The sequence below is a fragment of the Thunnus thynnus genome, chromosome 14 (assembly GCF_963924715.1).
Source record: "Thunnus thynnus chromosome 14, fThuThy2.1, whole genome shotgun sequence".
NCBI classification, from domain to species: Eukaryota; Metazoa; Chordata; class Actinopteri; order Scombriformes; family Scombridae; genus Thunnus; species Thunnus thynnus.
This window is the reverse complement of record NC_089530.1, coordinates 22,804,543-22,822,728: the sequence shown is the minus strand read 5'-3', so window position 1 is coordinate 22,822,728 and position 18,186 is coordinate 22,804,543. Positions and strand designations below refer to the sequence as shown.

General features: G+C 37.7%; 2 protein-coding genes across 2 annotated transcripts; one reads left to right on the top strand and one right to left on the bottom strand.

Moving 5' to 3' along the window:
• The first annotated feature begins 2,217 nt into the window (after nucleotides 1-2,217).
• LOC137197299 (solute carrier family 22 member 7-like) lies at nucleotides 2,218-9,272 on the top strand. The gene is made up of 11 exons (XM_067610628.1): nucleotides 2,218-2,333; nucleotides 2,414-2,811; nucleotides 3,798-3,901; nucleotides 4,229-4,383; nucleotides 5,434-5,602; nucleotides 5,975-6,098; nucleotides 6,380-6,489; nucleotides 6,691-6,905; nucleotides 7,438-7,546; nucleotides 8,336-8,542; nucleotides 8,938-9,272. The coding sequence occupies exons 2-11, from the start codon at nucleotides 2,431-2,433 to the stop codon at nucleotides 8,975-8,977; spliced, it is 1,614 nt and encodes a 537-aa protein (XP_067466729.1). The 5' UTR covers nucleotides 2,218-2,333; nucleotides 2,414-2,430; the 3' UTR covers nucleotides 8,978-9,272.
• A 64-nt stretch (nucleotides 9,273-9,336) lies between these two features.
• LOC137197300 (adrenocorticotropic hormone receptor-like) lies at nucleotides 9,337-13,014 on the bottom strand. The gene is made up of 2 exons (XM_067610629.1): nucleotides 12,767-13,014; nucleotides 9,337-11,604 (listed from the first exon to the last, which is right to left on the bottom strand). The coding sequence occupies exons 1-2, from the start codon at nucleotides 12,939-12,941 to the stop codon at nucleotides 10,880-10,882; spliced, it is 900 nt and encodes a 299-aa protein (XP_067466730.1). The 5' UTR covers nucleotides 12,942-13,014; the 3' UTR covers nucleotides 9,337-10,879.
• Nucleotides 13,015-18,186: the final 5,172 nt, after the last annotated feature.

The window sequence follows — 18,186 nt, the reverse complement described above, 5'->3', positions numbered from 1 at the left end:
CCTTTGAAAAAACACAAGAATATTCTGAGTTTTCTGACACTTTTTCGTCTTTCCTGAAGCAGAGACCTTCAGTCTTTTAATGTTTTACTGCATTTCAACCACACATCAGAAGAACAAAGTCACACCTGGTTAATATTTCACTTTAACCATGTTGTGTCATGTCATCACTGTTTTCATTGGATGTGTTACACCTTTCTCTTGTACAGCTTTTTCTTTCACAATAAATGGGGAAAAACATGCATAAATGTGCATTTGGGTATTTTGTTTAGTCTTTTCTTCCTTCTGTTGACGTGAAGGTAAAAACGTTCATGGTCTGAAAGTAAAATAAAGTAACGTTAATAAATGTTGACTCCTTATTAATCACCTGACTGCTACTGGATCCTGGAAATGTTCTTTAATGTAATAATATATTAAATTGCCATGGGTTGTCCTCTGTAATTAATAACTCCTGTGCTACTATTTTGTTCCCACAGTTTAGTCATTTGAGTGTCTCATTACTAAATATTGCAGATTGCTTCCTTCCATATCTGAGGGGTTTGATCTTTGTATGAAGTGAGCATCCATCTGCAGCTTTGTCAAGTTTTTCTGAACTGGACCAATACAAAAAAATACAATCATCACAAGTTTTTTATGGTGAAATATAAATAAATGTTTTGATTTTTTTTTGTTTTGTTTTTTTGTGCAAAAATCCAAACAATATTCATGAGCGTTGAAGGGATAACAACACATTTTTTTTCCCTGAACAGCAGAAAAGACTGATGGTGAGACCCATCCCTTGTACTATCTGTAAATTGAAAAGTGAATGTTGAAGAGCACAAATGGAGAAAACATAAATCTTTCACTTAGCTGTCTTGAGAAATGGGTTGGTCTCTCTGGTACGGTTCTAAACTGGTTTCAATCATATATCACTGGAAGGAAATTCCATGTCAGAATTGGGGAACACATATTGGAAACAGAAAACACTGATTATGGCGTGCCTCAAGGCAGTGTCCCGGGACCTTTACTGTTCTCAATTTACATGCTGCCACTGGGATCCATAATCCATCAGCATGGTGTAAATTTCCACAGCTATATGCTGACGACACACAACTTTATGTGTCCATTAGGCCAGATGACCCAAATACTCTGTCCATTAATGAATGAATGAGCAAGAACTTCCTAAAGCTAAATGAAGATAAGACTGAAATCCTCCTAGTTGGCCCAGGAAATAAGAGGGAGCATGTTCTTGCTAAACTGGGACATCTGGCATTGCAGACATGACCACAAGTAAGAAACCTTGGTGTCATTTTAGACTCTGACCTCAATTTTAAAGCCCATTTTCATTGACCAAAACTGCCTTTTATCATTTGTGCAGTATAGAGAAGGTGAGACCTCTACTGAGCCAGCAAGATGCTGAAAAGCTTGTTCTTACTTTTGTTTCTACTCGTCTTGACTACTGCAACGCTCTATATACTGGCCTACCGAGCAGCCATCACAAAACTGCAAACTATTCAGAATGCTGCTGCCAGGGTTTTAACAAAAACTAAAATGAGAGATCATATAACTCCTGTTTCATTCGACTTAAACTGGCTCCCTGTATATTTTAGAATTTATTTTCAAGTCTTTCTCTTAGTTTTTAAGGCACTAAATGACGTCATCCCCTTTAAATATCACAGACTCCCTATTGTTTTATCATCCTTCATGTCCCCTAAGATCTTCCACAGCTGCTTTTTTAACTGTTCCCAAGGTCACCACAAAAACCTTTGGGGATGCTGCTTTTAGCCACAACGTCCTGAAAAACACTCTTCCATTAAATATTTGACTTGCTGACTCAGTGGACAGTTTTAAACTACAAGTCAAAACACACATTTTTAATATAGCCTATAACTAGCAGCTGTCTGTTTTAATCTTATATGATTTTCTCTAATTTGTTTAATAACTGTGTAACTGTAAATACTAATTTATAAATAGTAACACTCATTTTCCTCTTTCCTCCTTGTGCATGTTTTAAACTTGTGTTTTAGTTTTTGCTGTTGAATTGTAAAGCACTTTGAGCTGCATTCTGTGCATGAAATGTACTATCTAAATAAAGTTCATTTAAGTTCATTGAGCAGTTGTACCTGATGGACATCAATTTGTCCAATGAGTAAACTATTTGACAACTTCTGTCTTGTAATATTTAACTTAACAATGTCCAAAGGTGATATAGAAGTTAATGATCAGGTTGATTTGATAGAAAAGGCTGCTGAGCCTAAACTCAGTCCTGCTCACAAAGAAAGTCAGACAACGCTGCAGAGAGCAGCATTTCAGCGATTCTCATTAGATATAAAACCTTCCATCAGTTTCATATTCAGGTGAGCAATTTCATGTTTTTCATCAAACTGTAGATTTTTAACTGCTGTTAACATAAAATGTGTGAATCTGTTTCTTGCAGCCATAAGCAGAGTGAAGATGAAGTTTGAGAGCATCTTGGAGGAAATTGACGGTTTTGGGCCTTTCCAAATCGCCATCATCGTCTTGCTCTGCACCCCTCGAATAGTTCTGCCCTGTCACTTCTTACTGAATAACTTCATCGCTGCAGTGCCTCCTCACCACTGTGACATCAGCACCCTGGATAATGGAGGACACTTCAGAAATTTAACTCAGGCGCAGAGACTGACAGTCAGCATTCCTGTGCGAGAAAATGGGGATCCAAAATCCTGCGAGATGTTTGCAGAGCCTCAGTTTCAGCTCTTATCCAACAGCTCCGACAGCAACGACTTGCAGACAGTTCAGTGTCAGAGTGGATGGGTTTATGACAACTCCACCTTCACCTCCACCTTGGCAACAGAGGTACATCCAGTCTGATTTTTTTGTATCAAAGTAGGAAACATTGTAAGTAGTTAAAAGATATTTACACTACAAAAGTCCTAAAGCCATAAAAAGACCCACAATGGACACCAGGGACATGTGCTCTGTTTAGTTTATGGGTTTTAATGATATGACAAAGAGTTTACTTAGTAAAATTACAAACAAATGTGTTTTCTAAATTTAAAAAGATTTTGGCTAAAAAGTCAATAAAACAAAAGGGATTTGGTGTTTCTCCACTAGAATTACAGTATGTTTCTGGCATTGTGGGACTTTTTAAACTGTATTTAGACCATGTAGGAAGATGGAATTTGTAACATTTAATAGATTATTAGTATATAATTATAATTATATAATCATACTGTTTTAACTGTAAAAATGACACTTTCAAAAATTCCAAAAAAAAAAAGAAAAAAGTAAGTCATCACCTTCCTTGCAATTTTCCACATTTTAAAACTTTTCAGTTAGAAAATAAATAGTTTTATTGCATTCACACCGTACAATATATTGTTAATCAATAACATAAATTTATGATTAATTGTTTAATGAATGAGTTCAGTTTTGATGAGTAAAAGGAAAGGCAAGGAAAGGAGATGTGGAAAAAATTCAGTTACAAATGAGAAAATCATCACATGGTTTCTCAAATGTGTAAAAATAATAAAATCTTCGAAATCTTGCAGTTCTTGTATCACTGATCTTAACTTGCACCAAGTTTTTTTTTTAATATGTTTCAGCTTCAGTCTCCAATTCAGGCTGACGAGACAATTACATATTCATTAAAATCTTTTTCTAGTGCAGTTTTAAGTGTGACAGAAACCTTTAAACGTACATTGTCTCCTGAACAGTATCTAATTTGCGCTTTCCAGCACATTTAGCAGAAACTGTTGTAAATAAGATCTCTTTTCATCGATATACACTTACTGTATAATGAACAACATGACTCTCTCTTTACCTGTGATCTCTTCTTCCAGTGGGACCTTGTCTGTGATAGAAAAAGCCTGACCAAAACCACAGGCACAATCTTCTTTTCCGGAGTGATGATGGGCGCGATAGCTTTTGGGTTTCTCTGCGATAAGTATGTGTGTAACAAGTATGTCTACCTGTAACATTCTGATGATGAAGAGTAAAATCTGGCAGCTCTAATAGTGGATTGTCTTATTGTTCACTCACTTAAACACGAGATTATTCAGACATTCATTCATCATATCAGTAACATTTATCAGTACCCATATATTTTGTCAGATTTTTGTTGCATTATGTTTTATTACTAAACTTTCATTAAACCTGTGGAAAGTAAGAAAATCGATTTCTTTTTCTGGACAAATATTCAGCTTTTTTGTTACTTATTTCCTAATTAATATATTTAAGAATATTTAGAATCCCATTTAACTTCTTTTTCCAGGTATGGGAGGAAAAACACTCTCTTGGCCTCGTACATCATGGCGATGGTGTTTGGCTTCTCTAGTGCGTTTGCGAACTCCTACATCCTGTTTGCAGTGCTGAGATTTCTCACTGGGTTCGGGCTGACGGGAATCACCATCAACTCAATAGTTCTGAGTGAGTGGTTTGCCATACAAGCCTACATTATCAACACATACAGTAAACCATATAAATGGAAACTAATGAAGCTTCAGTCATCCAAATGTGTCAAATCAAGTAGATATCTTTCAACGTTACAGTCTTTTTAGTGCCAAAGTCCCTCTTTTTATTATCATACCTCCACCATAGCTCAACAGGGAAACACAAAGAGGGAATTTGATGCTAAAAAGACTGTAAAAGTGTTCCACTTGATATGACTAACTCAGACTGCTGAAGCCACATATAAGCTTCACATCAACTTTTAAATGACTGTGTGGACACACTGTTTGATTTTGGCCTCCATCACTTACACATTGAAAGCACATTTGAAGGGGATCTTTTAACAGTCAGTATGAACACAGTGAATGATTACAGCGAGGAAAACCTCTTTCACTGTTCATATGGACACCTGACTGCTGTTTTGACTTGAAAAATCAAACCATAGAGGTGGAAGATCAGAAAACACTCTCATGAGTTGTTTCTGTAGCAGTCATGTGAATCTTTCTGGAAATCACTGACAGAATTAGTTTCACATTTTGGAAAGTACATGTACTTGTCAAATACAAATACATAAACCTTGGCAACTCTCCATCTGTATGGTAAATATGAAACTGGAACCAGCCAGCTTAGCTTAGTACAAAGACTGGAAACTAGAGGAAACAGCCAACCTGACTCTGTCCAAAGGTAACAAAATCCGTCCACCAGCACCTCTAAAGCTCACTAATTAACTTTGATTATAAAAATCAAAGTGTAAAAATGAGCATTTCATGCTTGTCTGGGGGCTTGTGTGTCAGACTATTTCCTGGCAGGGAGCAGTAACTTCCCGGAGTGTCTGCTGGTTGCCTGGCAACTGCTGAGAGCAGTTAAATTGGGTGTTCAAGATACAGGGAATTTTCAATATCTAATCTGATTGCGAGCGTTTAACCAAAATCCCAGTGTAATCAAAATGAAACAGAAAGAAATTGCCAAATATCTATTTAGTAAAATATATGGTAGAATATTTTTTCTGTCTCTTGCCTCCCCCTGTAGGCATCGAATGGGTCGACGTAGGTCATAGGTCGTTTATCGGTGTGATCGGCAGCCTGGCCTGGTCTGCAGGTAACATGCTGCTGGCCGGGTTTGCCTTCCTGGTGAATGACTGGCGGACACTGATCATGACTGTTACAGCCCCGCTGGGGTTTGCAGTTTTGACCTGGTGGTAAGTGAAATATCTTTTTTATTTTCATGCACTGGGATGTTTGGCTATTAAAAACTGTCATTTAAGATATTAACAAGTTCCTATTGCTCCTTCAAGCTCAGTGCTTTGGCTCCAAATAAAGCTTTTACAGTTTAAACCTGATCAAAATGGTAAAATATAGATGACACCTTGTTGATATGAGTCCTCTTTTTACATCTACTTAAGGAGAAAAATATGTTTTTGACTCAGTGACTAATTTGACTCAGTAACATTTCTCAAAAATCAGCCTTGTTCTAGAGTACAATTTCTCTTGGAAGTGTTTTAACATGTGATTTGAATAATGTTCTATTTAATGTGTCCACTCATTATTTATTATTTTGAATATAATTGTAGGTTGATTCCTGAATCTGCTCGATGGCTTTTAGCCAATGGTAAAATGGAAAAGGCCCAGTATTACCTTGATAGATGTGCTAAGTTCAACAAGAGACAAAAACTGTCATCCAAATTAAAATTAGAAGTAAGTGACAGCTTAAAGGTGAATGGTTTGTTTAACACTTAAACCTATTTGATTGTGTGATCTTTTAGATTATTCTGATGTGAGTAAAAAGAGGAAACAATCATATAAACTGGTTCAGTCTATGTGTTGCATTAACTCATTTATCTCAGTGTCCACAGGTCAATTGCTTTTTTATACAACCACATGGTCAAAAAATTTCAAAACCTAAAACTTTTTAAATTTAAAAGATGTCAGATCTGCTTGTACATGTCACTTAACATTACATCTCTTCCTCTGCACAGACACTCTCCAACATACAAATACTGGAGAATCAGGACAAAAACTATTCTTACCTTGATCTACTTAAGACCCCAAAGATGAGACAGTTAACTCTGCTGACTGGGATTGTGTGGTGGGTGTCGCCTCAAAAAATGACCTAAAGATATAAAAAAAGATGTATTAAATCATTGTGAAATCAGTCATTACATAGTCTTGATAAGATATTTGTGGTTTAAGTCGTGAATGTTTGGTTGAATCTCTTTCAATATGCAGATACATGGAAGGGGACTAACAGAAATGAATCAGCGATCTCTTCTTCATTTCTACTCTGCAGGTACGGAGTTGCCTCGACGTATTATGGAATCAGTCTGAATATCAGCGGATTTGGTTTAAACATGTACCTCACACACTTCATCTATGCTGCCATTGAAGTTCCTGCCAAGCTGATGGTCTATTTCTTGCTCAACATCATTGGTCGGAAGAAGTGCCAAGCTGGCACGCTGTTACTGACGGGAACCTGCATTGCCATAAACATCTTTGTTCCAAAAGGTCATGGTTTTACAACCACCATTTTTCAACCATTAATTTCAGTTCCATTTTTATCAGGTTTTTCTGTAAGGCTGCACTTGTTCTTTTTCAACAAACCAAATCTCATGAAAAGACCCAAAATCAACAATGTGTTACTCTGTCTGTTAATTCTTTCTGACTTCTCTACTAAAGATGTAAATCTTTAAAAATGGGTCGCAAATATATAGTTTCATCTTTAGCTGGGCACTGTAGTTTTTAGCGAACGTTACTTAAACAGGATGACATAGTGCATTTGTTGGGGACTATTTTCAGTGGCAGATGAATCCACATTTGATGCTCTAGTGAGTATTTCTGGCAGCAGGATGGTGTGTGTGTTCATGGTGATGAAGGAACATGTCACCCAGTGCAGCAGTGTGACTCATTGATGTGTTTTAATAGTTTTAGGACAAAAATAGCTCTATGGCAAGAGGAAAATGATATATCAGGCTTCGAATGCACAGTCAGAGCATCTAGAAAAAAACAATTAACACATATATGTACTTGTTCTCTGTAGATCTGTGGCATGTGCGTGCCACTGTGGCCATTCTTGGAAAAGGCCTATCAGAAGCCTCCTTCACGACTATCTTCCTCTACACGACTGAGCTTTATCCCACAGTTGTCAGGTCAGTCACTGTTTCTACAGTTTAATTAAAAAGTTTAAATATAAAGGGTTTTATTTATATATGTATACATAATTCTGGTGATTACTTTGCTCAGTCATGACATTTTGATCTTCAAGTCCTTGTGTTACTGGGCCTACTGGACTCCATTTTAGGTGAAGATGGCCAACTTTTTAGAATAAGACCCATGTTGTAAAATAATGCATTTTCCTTTAATAGTATCATTTAGATTTTAATTCAATTGTTGGCATATTGTCCTGTGTTTTATATACATCACTTCATCAGGCCAACTCACCAGTTATTGCCAGTTATCATTAACATTTGTCTGTTGTTATTTCTTGTTGGACTAAATCCAGCTGTGTTAAAGATAAGCTGTTTTATTATTATATATGCTGCCATAAATATAATTTAATCTAACTTCTAACCCTTTCCATATTTTTTTCCAACAGTTTTGATGTAATTGGTGGACAGTTTGGACTGTAATTTACAGACAGTAATACCCAGTGGACTTCATTTAATGCTATTGTTGTCTCTCTCCTACCACCATCTTTTCACCATTTATTCAGTCACCTGAATAACACCTAAATTTCCCCCCCGGGGATCCATAAAGTGTTATCTTATCTTAGTGGCACAACCTTGGTGTTAAGTTTCCACAAAAACTCATCAGAAAACTAAAAATGATGCTGATTATAAAGCCAGTGAAATACCTCAAAAACACTGCTCCTTTCCTACCTACAGTAAGGCCACACTCAGATTCTCTCAATGTACTGTGTATTCCTTCTGTCTCACCAGACAAAACGGTCTGGGTTACACCAGCTTCATAAGTCGTGTGGGAGTGTCAGTCGCTCCGCTCATCCTGCTGCTGGAGGACGTATGGACTCTTCTTCCTCAAGTCATCATCTGCACTGTGGCCATCATATCTGGTCTGGTGTCTTTCCTGCTTCCAGAGACTCTGAATGTGAGGCTTCCAGAGACCATTGATGATATAGAAAAGCCAAGGTTTGTAAAATAGTATATTAAAGCCATACTATACATAGAATCTCAGTTAGTTTTACTTTGCTGCCATCCTGTGGTCTTATCCAGAATTACACTGATGCTGTATAAAATGAAATCATGAAAAACTGTCAGCCCACTATCAACTTAAAGTTTAAAAAGGATTACGAATATTTTGAAAAATCACTCTTAAATTAGATTCATGAGATTAAATAAAATGCCTGTATTTGAGTTTCTTTATATAGAGAATTTTAGGGAAATTTGAAATTAAAACAGTTTTAAAAAGGAGTATGGCTACATAGCTGATGGATGCAAAATAAATGAATAAATCAATTTAAAAAAAAAGAGTATTAATGATAGAAACATCCAATTCATGACTTTACTGTTTTGATTCATTACAGAAGGAATCATGTCTCCTCTCACTCCTTGGAGTCTTCATGAGTTTCTCTGGAGTCAAAGAACACAACAAACAGTTTTGAAGAAATAAGTTCTGTGAAACAAGGATTTTGTTTCTGTGCTCGTACACATCATGCAGAAGTACCTCAATCAGCTGTAACTGCCTCCTGTCAGTGTAAACAGTGAGAGTGAGAACAGGTAATCTCATCAATGCAATGTCGAAGAAAACTCAGGTCAAAATGTATGTGTACCTCAGATGCTTGCTTTTTAATTTTTTTAAATTTTTTTTTAAATCTTTCATTTGGTTTTATATGGTTTTGTTGGGGTCTTGTGGTAGGGTTGTGTTTGGTGGGTGGGTGGGGAATGTAGGTTTGTTTTTAGAAATTATGAATAAAATTTGGAAAAATAAAAGTGTGTTTTTTGTGTAGTTTGTAACCATCAATACAGTTGAACGTTGAGGATAATATTCATAAAGTGCAAACTGAATAAATTACACTCGTCATTGGTTATTGCTTTTGATTATAGGAATTAGCATGGATTTAACCAACCCCTGCGGTTTATTTGTCATTTAGATTAGATCACATTCAAAGTAACCTTTTGCACAAAGTAAGAACCAATACAATAAAACTTCAAATGTACAGAAAACAGTTAATTAAGTGTATTGGTGTAAACATTAAAGTGTATGAGTGCTTGAAAACCTGAGTGAAAGATGTTCACATAATAAAGTGCATATACCATCATAAAAATATGAAACAAAGAGTGCCTATTTATCAATCTCAGGAATAAAAATGCATGCTACATGTTGCTCCTGACAAGCCTCTCAAATTTAGCATTTTTTAAAGTTGCCAAACCTGAATCATCTCTAATCCTAAACCTAAAAATAACTTTGGTTAAAGGATCTTGTTGGCAGCCCTACACGCCTCTATCGGAAATATAAATGTTACCTTATAGACCTGATTCAGGGCAGAGAAAAGTTATAGAACTCCACCGATTTAGCATGGTTCTCCTATTATTTTAATTGTGGTGAAAACCAGGACAATTTGGTAATGAATGTTGAAAACTGGGACATTTTAGAGTTTTACAGATGTTTGTCATGACTTGGGACACCCAGCTTGAAACCAGGACAACTGGTCACTGGTGGCTATACAGGCAAGTATACCCACATACAGGGTATTTCTGAGATTCTAAGAAATTGCTAAAATCATGTTTACTCTCACTGGATCTTTTAAATATTATGTTTTCCAATGACTTGTTAACAATCACATCTTTTCTGCAATTTATTGCACATTCCTGGCTAGCTAACCGCCCAGGCTAATGGCTATACTGGCAGGAATATCCACATAGACCTTCAGGGTATTTCTGAGAACCTAAGAAATTGCAAAAATCGTATTTACTTTCATTGGATCTTATCAAATATTTTGTTTGATGATTGCAAACTTTATCACAAGATGTTGGAAAAGCTGCTGCAAATTTAGTCATTTTGGGTTACAATGATCACAAAAATATGCTGGAGGGATTGTTGTGTTATTATCATCATCAGCTAATGTTCAATCATATTTACGCAGGTGTAACCTGATACTTCTCAATACTACTGTGCTAAATCAGCTCATGCCATCATCAATTGCTGCCACAGCTCCCTCCACCATCCCAGCTCTCTTTATGTGATGAGCTTTGGTTATTGACTTTACTATTTGTTTATTAAGGGGGATTAGTTCTCCCTGCAGAATCTTCATAGCTGCATGGATTCTTTGAGAGCGCTCTCGAACAGCAGGGCCTTTTGTGCCAAATCAAACTCTATAACTATTTGCTGTAAGCGATCAATTCCTTGGTGTGTCTCCGACTAAACATTGGTTTTGGCATCTGCCCCCAAACTCCAGCCAGTGTGAGTTTTCCCAAGCTGGACTGATGGATGTATTTGGAAATCTTTCTTAAAAGTCTATATTCTCCTCAAAGTCTTGTCTCTACGGTCTCGGCCACCGTGTCCACAGTCGGCCTCATGTCCTGTGTCTGAGGTGTCTTTTTACAGCAGGGCAGCGCATGCAGCACCTCTCTGAACCCTTTGGTCATTAATACGTAAAGGAAGGGGTCCACCAGAGGGCCGAGGAAGAGCAGCAGGTGAGACACTAGCCCCAGGTATTGCACTGTCTCTTGAAACGACAGAGCATCCAGGAGGACACTAAGGATGAAGGGGCAATAGAGAAAGGTGTAATTGGCCCACATCGCAGCTAGTCCCCACACTGTCCTCCTTCTCTCTGGGGTTGAAGGGTTTGATCTGGAACAGATCAAGGCCCTCCAGGAGTCCACGGCAAAGAAGAGGAGGAAAGGGAAAGGGGTGAGCATAGCCACTGCGAACCACAGGTTGTACTGCAGCACAGCAAGGGCCAGGACAGCAAATGGGGCAGCCCACGCTATTAGGGCGACCACCACAGACCGCCGGATGTTGCCGCAACAGCCAACACACCGTGGGTAGGCCACAAGGACATGGTGCTCCTGGGCTATGAACAGCATGAGAGAGATATTGGAGATGACACCAAAGTAGAAGATGAAGTCAGTGGGGTTAGAGGAGGTAACGACCTCGCTCCCCGTTTGTTGGCCCGTATGGGGACGACTGAAGAAACTGACGACGTCAGAGATCAGGAGGAACACGACATGCATGGGCATTTTTTTCTCACCTGAACAGAGAAAAAGATACAGAAATTACAAATGATCATAAGATACTTGTATTAGGCTACATACAACAATTCTTATTAGTACTAATTCTAATGCTAATACTGCTACTGCCAATACTATGCTGACTTTTGCTACTATAACCATTAGTGCTACTGGTTTTTCTAATATTACCACTAACCTGTTAATGCAAATACACTATTGCTGATACCTACTTCATACTACTACCGCTACTACTGCTACCGATTCTAAACCTATTACTTTGTCGATTAGCGCAACAACTACTGCTACTACTAGCCTAATTTTATATTAATAGTACTGACTACAGTACTGATACTGATTGAAAATAATAAAATTGAACCGTTATTCCTGTATTTAAACAATATCGTGTCTCTCCCATCCCCCTCCCTATGAAGGTCAGCTAAGAGTGTGGCTGTTCAGAACAACTTTAACACATTTGATATCCAACGTGATCGGACAACACATCATAAGAACTGGCTCTGAGCGACCATAAATCAAGCTTAAGTTCTTGTTGGGTCGTCTTACAGTCGTCTTACAGTTTCTCCAGATACCAATGTTGCTATTGATACTAGGACTACTGATAGTGATACTGGTACTACAGATACCTCTGATACTCCATACAAGACTCCAAACTCAACAAAACAGCAACGTATGCATGAAGAAACAAAATGTAATATTAAATGTAAAAAAACATAAGCATGGTTTGTCTCCTTTTCTTTGGGTATTATCTAGCCCTTCAAACCCCAACTGCCATTGACTGAGACTATGACAGAGAGTCTTCAAAGGCAAAAACATAACCCAGTAGGCAGGCTTTTAATTGCCAATTTGGAGTTCAATAGATGTGTAGTTTAAGGAACTGCTTCACATCAAACTACATAATTTAAATGCAAAACAACAATGGTTATATAACCAAGATGAAAAAAAGGTTTACTTTTCAAGCAAGATTAGCAGAATTTTACCCTAAACGTCTAGACATTGACCCACTAATCTCCAGATTAATGCTTATTGGGAAATTTACAAATTCTTCACTTTCTTATTATTTTTGTTCATTGTTTTGTTGTTGTGTTTTTTTTTTTGTGATCTGCTCTATGATTGGAATATGACTTATCGGACAATTTCCGACCTAAGAGCAGAGTGAAGACAAACCTTTGGACAAATTCTTGAGGATGTAAATAGCCAGTCCGATGGCAGGCAGCCCAATAGCAAAGGTCAACCAGTTGATCATCTTGGCCACCTGAACAGTGGTGGGCAAGGTGGCATTGAGGTTGCCAGTGACGTTGTTGAGGACGGGAACAGTTGTCACTGTGTTGCTGTCAGCCATAGAAGGCCATGCAGTGGCTATTTATGTGTTCAGCTGTTCAGATAAGCATTGAGATCCTCAGAGGGTGTCGCTCAGCTGATGTTGTGGATGCAGCAGGTTGTAATGAAGAAAATCAGATTAGTTTGAGTCAAAAGCAAGAGCAAAGTCATTCCTTTATAAGACCAAAAGAAGCACATAACATTGCAAATGTCAACATTTAAACAAAGGATTCAGTGTATATTTGTTTTAAAGGTTGACAGGCCGGGCTAGATAACAGAGTGCTCTGTCATCTGTGTCACCCATGACTGCTCTATCCAAACTGAGCACTGAGCCTCAGTCCAATCTAGTATGACATCACATTTTCTCAGAAATAACATGATGCCTACAAATGTCTTGGCTGACTAAGGAAATTAAACATTTATGTTTAATGGCATACTGTAGATGGTTGCTTAAAAAATTTAGTTGTGAATGTCACTGACCAAGAACAGCTATCTTCAAACTATAAAATACTAATACTAAATACTTCTAGCAGAGCTTTGGGGAGGTTACACATAATTTCCGTAAACTGTGTGGAACATACTGAGCATATAAATGGGCAGCAGAGAAGTGAATTATTCTGCATGAGTGGTTTTTGGTTCAACTATTTTTAAACTGTGAGAACAAAAATAAAAGATTTTGGTAGATATAGCACATTAAAGCTCAATTAACTTTTGGCCACTGGGGCCAATAGAAATATCAAAGCAAGCAGACAGACAAAACCCTGACATCATTATAACCTTACAAATGTTTTAATTTGTAAGGTCAATAGGCAGCATATTTGAAGCCATATTTGTGAGCACCTGATGAATTTCAGTCCAGTATCCACTCTTGTTTTAGCTCTGGTTTGGTCTCCACCAGCTCCTAACAAAAATATCTGTCTTTCTTAGCTAATCTAGATGTTCTACTTTCAACACCAGCTATTTTTGTCCGCTGTTTGGTGCTGGGCAGGTAGTGTACCGTAGATGTATCTGAGCTTGTTTACTGAAAACAGTTGCCTGCTGATGCTGGAAACAAGGTTGATGAGAACACTGGCGCTGTACCAGACAGTAAATTTGCCATAAAACCAAAACTATGAACTAAAAGAGGCTAAAAGGCTCTGTATAGCTACAGAGTTGGTAAGAATTATCTGTGAGTTCAAGGCTACATCACATAGTCATTTGAGTTAAAAATTCAGGTTCATTCAAATTTAAGACTTCCTTCAACATGATAGAGAGTTGTTAATATCCCAGTCTGCTGAAGCCAATATTACCCCATCTTAATATTTAGCAATGTCAAATTGATTAATTATCAACTTACCTCTGACAAACACTGAGCCAACTTCCATCCATCAACAAAAGCACCTTTGTTGCGATCCAAAAAAAAAAAAAAAAGACTTTACTGCTGAAAAACCCTCAAATGGTTATGCGATGACCATCGCAGACAGAGAGCACGTCTGTTTGAATATCAATGAACATGTTTAGTTTGAGTTTTGTGTGTGTGCGCGTCAGGGCTTTGTGTAACAGTATGTGACATGGTTCTTTCTAAGAAGCCATTTATTGCTGAGCCTCCTTATCACCACAGAGCTCAGCTGGCTGCTTTGAATGTTGCTGAATATTGTCCAGCGGTTTACATATATCCCACTGTGTGTTCAGGATAATGCAGGAAGTGAATATTTGCATGAAAGACTGATGTCAATATATCAAATGAGCCTTCATCTTAAGTACTTACTGCATGTTTGTGTGCAACTACAGTCAATTAGCCTCTAAGCTTCTAGCTTTGAGATCAGTTTACATGCCAGAAGAGTGTTCAGCCTGTGAAAACAGTTGTATAATGTCCTCTGTGGTTCTGGAGGAGCTTTGTCTAGTCTTAGAAAGTAATCCAGCATTTACCAGACAGGGAGGGCCTAACAAAAACATGCAGTATTGGAACTGTAGCATCTTTGGAGCTTAACCCATACTAAGGACTAAAAGTCAGAATATCTCGGCCTCTGCTGCTTCAATTTGAAAGAGGATGTATGATTTTCTAGGTCTATATTTATATTCTGAGGCTGTACTGGAATATCTTGGCATGATTTACAGTTGTCCTTTATGCAGCAACTCAGTTCAGCTTCTGTCTAAAAAAGGCCGTTTAACTCCTGTGACCCGTTACCTCCCGTGACCCCTTTGTTCTGATTGGTCAGCTGCTGGAGGGTTCGTAAAAAAAAGAGCAGTAGTCAATTTTCACTTCTTTTTCCTGTTCTTTATTCGAAATATAAACTTATAAACTCAAACATCCGTACATGTTTGAGTCTGAATCCGATCTGAAATATGAGTGGTTTAAACTTGAATGAATTGAATTTTTCTAGTGATTAAAATGGAACTGAAACAAGTCATAGGAAGTCGTAACCTAATTGGTTGCTATGGTTTCTGACACACAGACCTTTCTGAGCTGCCTTCAGCCAAATAGTTAGCTTGCTTTTTGGACGATGTAATGTTAAGCCTACAACGATGGCTAAACAAAGCTTTTTTTTGAATGCGTTATTTTAAAAAAGCAAGAGTTGAGAAAGAAGAAACACCACTGCCTCAGTTTACTGAGTCCACCAGACTCATTATCCCAAAACGAGGCTGCTCGCTCCTTGGCGGTATAGCACTTTCTCCTGGTCAGCCTGATGCAGGTTCACCCGCCGATATTTGTGCAATTTATGAACCACTTTCACAGCCTCATTTGTGGGTATTTCTCTGCAGAGTCAACAATGGAAAATCAAGTTCTTCTCATCAAAGTGTAATGGACAGTTTTCTTGGTTGGAATAGAGTGTAAGGACGCTGTTTTCTGTAAAATGTGCAAATTTGTTTTTTTGTGAGATGAAGCATCCAGCACCTTCTATGCCATCTGGGTTTACGTTTGGTTTCCACTTTGTGCAATAAAAGTGAAAGGTTGAAAGTGTCATGCACTGTAGAGCTGATGCACAACCGGTCTTGCCAAATTATTGCAAATATACTGTATTTTATGCTGGAAAGGCTATAAAAGGCCACTTCCTGTCTGTACTGTTGTGTACAGCCTTTATAGACTGATGCTCTGTTGGTTGAGCGTGTTGGATTGGCAGTGTTTTGCCTTTGTGATGCAGAATGTTGCAAAGTAAACTGGTCGCTTGTTTTTTCAATTTGTCTATGTCAGTTTTACGATGGCCAGCTGCAACAATATTTTAGCCGTTTTCTTTTGTGTGAAGTGGATGTGTGATAAACCCTGAAACTATTCAACAACAACAACAACATTCATTTGTTTACATAAACTATCTTCTTACATAAATTGAAGAGCAAAGCAATAGTGATATAGTGAAGATCACACACATATATGATCAACATATATGACCTGACACTATGACCTGATACAGGCCAAATAAATTATGATTGACTTATATGACCAAACAACAATTCAGTATTGCCAATACCACAGTCATAATTCTTCCATTATTCAAAGAGGGGTTTCAAATAGGGTCGTAAGAAGATATATCTACCAAATATATCAAATATCTAGTACAGCCGAACTAGTAATTACACTACATCTAGATCATCTATGTTAAGAAAAAGTAAAAACGTTGGTTTATTTCAGATATAACTTTATTTCTCAGAACTGAAGTAGAAATAATTAACACTGATGGCCTTAACATTAATCTATCGTATTGTTGAGTTATCATGTCAACCCTGGGGCGCTCTCTAAATGTATGTTTTTTATTGAAAGAACATCATCAAACAGTTATATAAAACAACACAAATAACATAATAGCTCAGATAACTACAATGATTCAAAAACATGCAACTACATGGTTTCAGTGATAGCGTGCTAGATATGTTATCAAAACGCATTTTAATGCTGAAACTATTTTAAAATATTGCATTTTCCACTGAGAATAAAAGGAATGGCAGCCATCTTGTTTGTTTTCGCAGACAAAAACTTGATAGTCATGTGATGTGGATGCAGACCAATAGAAAAGAATAAAAAAATGTAAGCATCTCACAATTTTAGATCCATTATTTTGAAACTAATACGTTCTGCACTATGGACCAACATAGTGTGACAACCCCTGCCTAACCTATCTCAAGAGTAATGAGAGTATGCTGGTGTGGTTATGTGTTTGTCATATTTTTGTCTATAAAGGTACCTGGAAGAGTGTGGGGATAAGGATAAAAAGCCAATTCCCAGCATTGTTCGAGCTCTCTCTCACCAGCCAGCAGCCGCAGGCCTTTTGCTTTGTTTGATTCTGGCTTTGTTTTTACTCCACAAACACCTTACACTTCGTTACTTATACACCCACACTTACATGACTGATATTACCAACTGACACGTTCCATATTTGCAAATTACTGCTTCAGTTGTTTACTTTGTTATTGTAAATTACTTTATTGCCATCCATTGTGTCCATTCCCATATTTGTCATGGCCTAGGAGCCAGGTTATGACAGTAGCTATTACACATTTTAATATGAGACTGGGTTGTTGGAGCTGCTGGTAGGTGGAACTTGTTAGCTTTAGCGACAGGCTAGCTGCTTCCACCTGTTTCCAGTCTTTGAGCTAAGCTGAGCTAAGCTGAGATCGTGGCACCTCCATATTTCGTGTACAGACAGAACTTGACAGAATTTGACTTTCTGTTATCTGATATTTGATGAAAGCCCAACATTAGTCTAACAGTGATAATGAATAACGAATGGAAATCAACCACAACCATAAATATTGCTCTGGCAGCACTCACACAGGGGAAATGAATTGTTAGGACATCAGTGGCCTTTCAGCCTTTCAGATCCTCTAACACGTTAAAACTAATCAAAGGATCATCCTTCTGCTTCATTGTTCACTTGTCGAGATGTGAGAGAACCCCTGTTAGTCCCCCCCTTGGCTCTGTTCTGCCTGTCTTTACAGACATTGTGTTCAGGTCTTGCCACAGTTGACCTGTGACCAGCAGGATGCTCTAAGATACTGTGAACAGAGCTATTGTTTCTGTGAAAAGGCCCAGGCATGTTGCTTTGAATCATGGGAAAAACAGCAGGATGCCGGTGATGGTACGGTCAGAAAAATCTGCTGACAAAATCATTCCTGCAGATTCTGTGTCTTTCAATGTATTCACGATTATCTTCTGTTTATGTTTCTTACATGAGCCGATATGGTTTCTATTTTATCAGCCTGTTTTTATTTTACATGAATTATAATAACACAGTTTCTGAACATGATATGAAGCCTGCTGCGTATGTAGTTTGCAATACTGTTGACACAGTTAT

What these genes read in the sequence shown, in the direction of transcription:
- LOC137197299 (XM_067610628.1), top strand. Translation starts at nt 2,431, where the DNA reads ATGAAGTTTGAGAGCATCTTGGAGGAAATTGACGGTTTTGGGCCTTTC. An exon ending in CCTCCACCTTGGCAACAGAG is followed by an intron (nt 2,812 to 3,797) that starts GTACATCCAGTC and finishes CTCTTCTTCCAG; the next exon opens with TGGGACCTTGTCTGTGATAG. An exon ending in AAACATCTTTGTTCCAAAAG is followed by an intron (nt 6,906 to 7,437) that starts GTCATGGTTTTA and finishes TGTTCTCTGTAG; the next exon opens with ATCTGTGGCATGTGCGTGCC.
- LOC137197300 (XM_067610629.1), bottom strand. Translation starts at nt 12,941, where the DNA reads ATGGCTGACAGCAACACAGTGACAACTGTTCCCGTCCTCAACAACGTC. An exon ending in CCTCAAGAATTTGTCCAAAG is followed by an intron (nt 11,605 to 12,766) that starts GTTTGTCTTCAC and finishes TTCTCTGTTCAG; the next exon opens with GTGAGAAAAAAATGCCCATG.